Below are 3,633 nucleotides of genomic sequence, written 5' to 3'. Positions count from 1 at the left end.
GCACTACAAAATAATAATAATAAACTATGCTCAGTCTTTATTTTTAAACTTCCACACAGTTAACAGCTCAGTTTCAGTGAGCCCAGCTTGGAGGACATTTTTCAAGCTTATCTTGTACACAATACTTAAAATCAGACATCAGTATTCCATTTCCCAGTTCCTTGAACATATACAAGATTTAAATGATGAAATGATGGTATATAATGAACTGAGTATACCAGTAAAACTTACCACTCCCACTGATGTAAAGGCTGCCACCACGTTGATGAGTGTGGGGATCATATTAAACTTCCCTGCCTACAAAGAAGAAAAGTGGTTCATGTCAGCAGGTTTCATTCTTCTGGGTATCATTACCACTTTATAAATGTAGTAGTACCTGAAATTGTTCATTTAATACCTGTGTCTTCTAAGTCTCTAAATTTTACATTGTGATTATTGTAGTGCCAGACACAGAAATATTATGAGTGGTCAAATTCACCAAACCCACATGACTCTGAGTGTCCGTCTTAGGTTCTATACTTTTATACCTAACTCACCAAGCAGATAGACAGCTGACTTGGCTACAAATCCCCTGCAACCAACCTCCACAGGGCAGACTTTAACTTTCCAGCCATGCTCCTCTGCCCCCATGTGTCAGGTTTGCTCCTCACCACCTGTGTTTCTCACTCTCCTCTCCCTTCCTCTCCTCAGATTCTGGCTCTCTGGAATGCTACACAGCTGTGGTGCATTTGCTGATGACCAGCCTTTCTATTTAAACCCCAGATAAACACCAATCCAGTGTCAGATCATTGTATGTGTGTTTCTCCTCCATGTTACATGGTCTCTAAGACATCAGATGGAAGATTACATTTATGGTCCATTTTGTCGATCTTCGACTTCAAGTGAGACTGAGCTAATTTATTGAAACTGATATCCTCTAGTGATGTCCAGTTGATACCTGTATCGAACCACTTCATCATTTGTATCAACTACTGGTTCATTCATTCAAAGGTTCGGTTTAATGCCATCTGGTAGCAAAATAGCATGCAGCAGAACAATGTCTGAATAATGTGATGGGTGTAACTAGGCTTTGTGTGAATGATGTGAAAACGTTTGTAAAGATTGATTGGTCAGTCGGTCGAGTCTATGAACGTATGTAGTGTAGTAGGTGGGAGAAGGCGTGCTTGGGGAAACAGGATGTGCTAGGATGGTAATATGTGCGTATGTAACTAAGACAGGGTGTGAATAAATACAAGGGGATGGAGAATCATTTTTATACAGGAACAAAAGTTTCTCCACTGTCTTTGGACCGATCAGCTGAAAGTGTTCCCACATTGGAGAACAGGGTCTCTTCCTAGCTGGCTTAATGGTGATCACACGCCAGCAGCAATGATCATACCGACAGCAACTACGCACACACCTACTACGCTGACAAACCCACATGTTGTGCATCATCATGGGTGGCTTTATAGTAGTCGGTGTCAGATGGCCATCACTAATATCCTCCTTCTACTGTTACTTTCCTCCCAGGCACACGAGTCATCTCTAATGCTCCAGAGTGAGACGAGTAGTTTTCTCTCAGTAGCCGTGTTGAGACCGATCTACAGTGTGCCCTCCATGAGCACACTCACTACAGCTACTTACCCTAAGCAGTCTTCTGTTTGTGTGCCATCTACTTGCACTCCTACTCCCATGTAGCCTGCTGTAGTTCCGGTGGCCAATCCTCTCTCCACCATCTCCGTGAATCGCCTCGGCAGTTCAGCCCCACTATCCTCCTAATCCTCGGTGGTCTCCACTTCCTGGATCCCATGCCCTGCTCTCCACTTTCCTATGACCCAAACGGGATCCCCCAGACTCCACAGACTTCTAACATACTATGTACAATTACTGACTTTTTATGTATTCATTAAAAGATTTCTTACTTTTGACTGGTATCTGGGGTTCTGAGTCCAACCTGTCTCTCTCTCTCTCACCACCATGGCTAATTATATGTATTTCAGTTTCTTCCTCTCATAGGCTACAGCGTCCTCCCAGGGAATTGTAAACTCGACAAAAAACAGTGTCTGCTGTGCTTCTAACCACAGCACAAGGTCTGATCTGATGTTACTGCTTTCCGCTCAGGCGCTATGAGCCGATTCTCTAAATCTACTTTCATTCGCCAATCTCCCCCTGCTTTTACCTGTGTTGTATCCTGGCTAAAATGACTTGCTTCCTGCCTTTTTCACCCTCATGAACAAACAAAATCCCCTAGTTTCTTCTTCTTCTCCATTGAGTTTTCTTCTAAGCACCTACTTTCAGTAGCTGCTGCTAACCATTTCAACACTTCATTATATCTCCAGGTATATCGTCCTTGAGCCAGGCTTGTTTTTACATACTGAGGATGTGCCGAAATGTTACACCTGAGCAATAGGGGCATGTCAGGTCCTCATCTATCAGATTTTGGGGAGAAGGAAGCACATCATAAGTTGCGCCCAGAATGAATCTAATCCTTCCTGTCTCCATGTCCCACATTTCCCTCCAACTAAGTTTCTTCCTTTCTACGTCTTCCCATCTCATCCACTGTTCCCGAGCCGGGGAGACTGCCTTTGCACCTCTGCCTGCTTTCTAATCTGCTCAGTAACCATCTTCCTTCTGTCAGCTGCTGCTACCTTGTTCCAAAAAGGCTGTGATGTGTTTAAACCAAAACCACCATGTTCATGCTGTACCTGCCCTGCAATATCACTGTTTAATAGCTGCCTGAGCCTGTAACACTGCCTCCTTCAGGTTCCAATTCCTCCCTGCTGAAACTTTTGGTGCTGCGCTCCACACAGATACATCGTTGGATTCTGACAGTGTTATCTCAAATCTAGCCTTAGCACATTTAAACTATTCTGTTAAACTGGTTATAGGGAACTCCAAAATCCCTTTCCCATACAGTGCTATACTGCTGAGGCAGCATGGAGCTCCCAGCCCCTTCCTAATGTACATGATAAACATTCTCTGTAACTTCTTTACCGTAGAAATTGGTATATCATACACTGTCAGTGGCCATAACAATTGTGGCAAAAGACCAAACTGCAGGCACCACCACTGTCTGGTGCTTCTATGTTCTTAATCCCATCAACTGCCTACTGTCTCAAGCCCTGAATCTGCTCTAATACCACAAAGAGCTGAGTCATACCACCTACCTAAACTTTTGACTGGCTTCTTTAACACTGGTGGAATCAGCTCATCATTTATACAACACCTTTTATCTGGTAGCACACCTTTTACTGTTGAAATGCTCCTTGATTTCTCTAACTTCACATTCATTCTAGCCCAATTTAAGTTAGCATTCAACCTGTCTAATAGCCTTTCGGTAGATTGGTGCTATGGTGGTGATAGTTCCAAGTTTATTGGAAACAGGTGAGCATCATGATTGGCTGTACCACTTTGTGAACAACTGCATGACCAAATCATCCAACAGTTTAAGAACAATGTTTCTCAATGTATAGTTGCAAGGAATTTAGGTATTTCATCATCTACAGCCCGTAATATCATCAAAAAATTCAGAGAATCCGGAGAAATCTGTGCACGTAAGCGGCAAGACCGTAAACCAACACTGAATGCCCGTGACATTCACTCCATCAGGCAACACTACATTAAAATAGACATCATTCTGTAAAGGATATTACC

The 3,633-nt window shown here is 43.1% G+C and overlaps 1 protein-coding gene across 1 annotated transcript in view; it reads right to left on the bottom strand.

Moving 5' to 3' along the window:
• Positions 1 to 3,633, bottom strand: part of LOC109975003 (P2X purinoceptor 3-like) — a 34,652-nt gene that overhangs the window by 632 nt on the left and 30,387 nt on the right. The window contains exons 10-11 of the mRNA XM_020625508.1: positions 583 to 618; positions 232 to 297 (exon numbers count right to left, since the gene is read on the bottom strand). Of these exons, the coding sequence (XP_020481164.1) occupies positions 232 to 297; positions 583 to 618 (102 nt within the window). The remainder of the gene's footprint in view (positions 1 to 231; positions 298 to 582; positions 619 to 3,633) is intronic.

Source organism: Monopterus albus, unplaced genomic scaffold (assembly GCF_001952655.1).
Source record: "Monopterus albus unplaced genomic scaffold, M_albus_1.0 scaffold356.1, whole genome shotgun sequence".
Lineage (NCBI taxonomy): Eukaryota > Metazoa > Chordata > Actinopteri > Synbranchiformes > Synbranchidae > Monopterus > Monopterus albus.
This window is presented reverse-complemented; position numbering and strand designations above follow the sequence as displayed.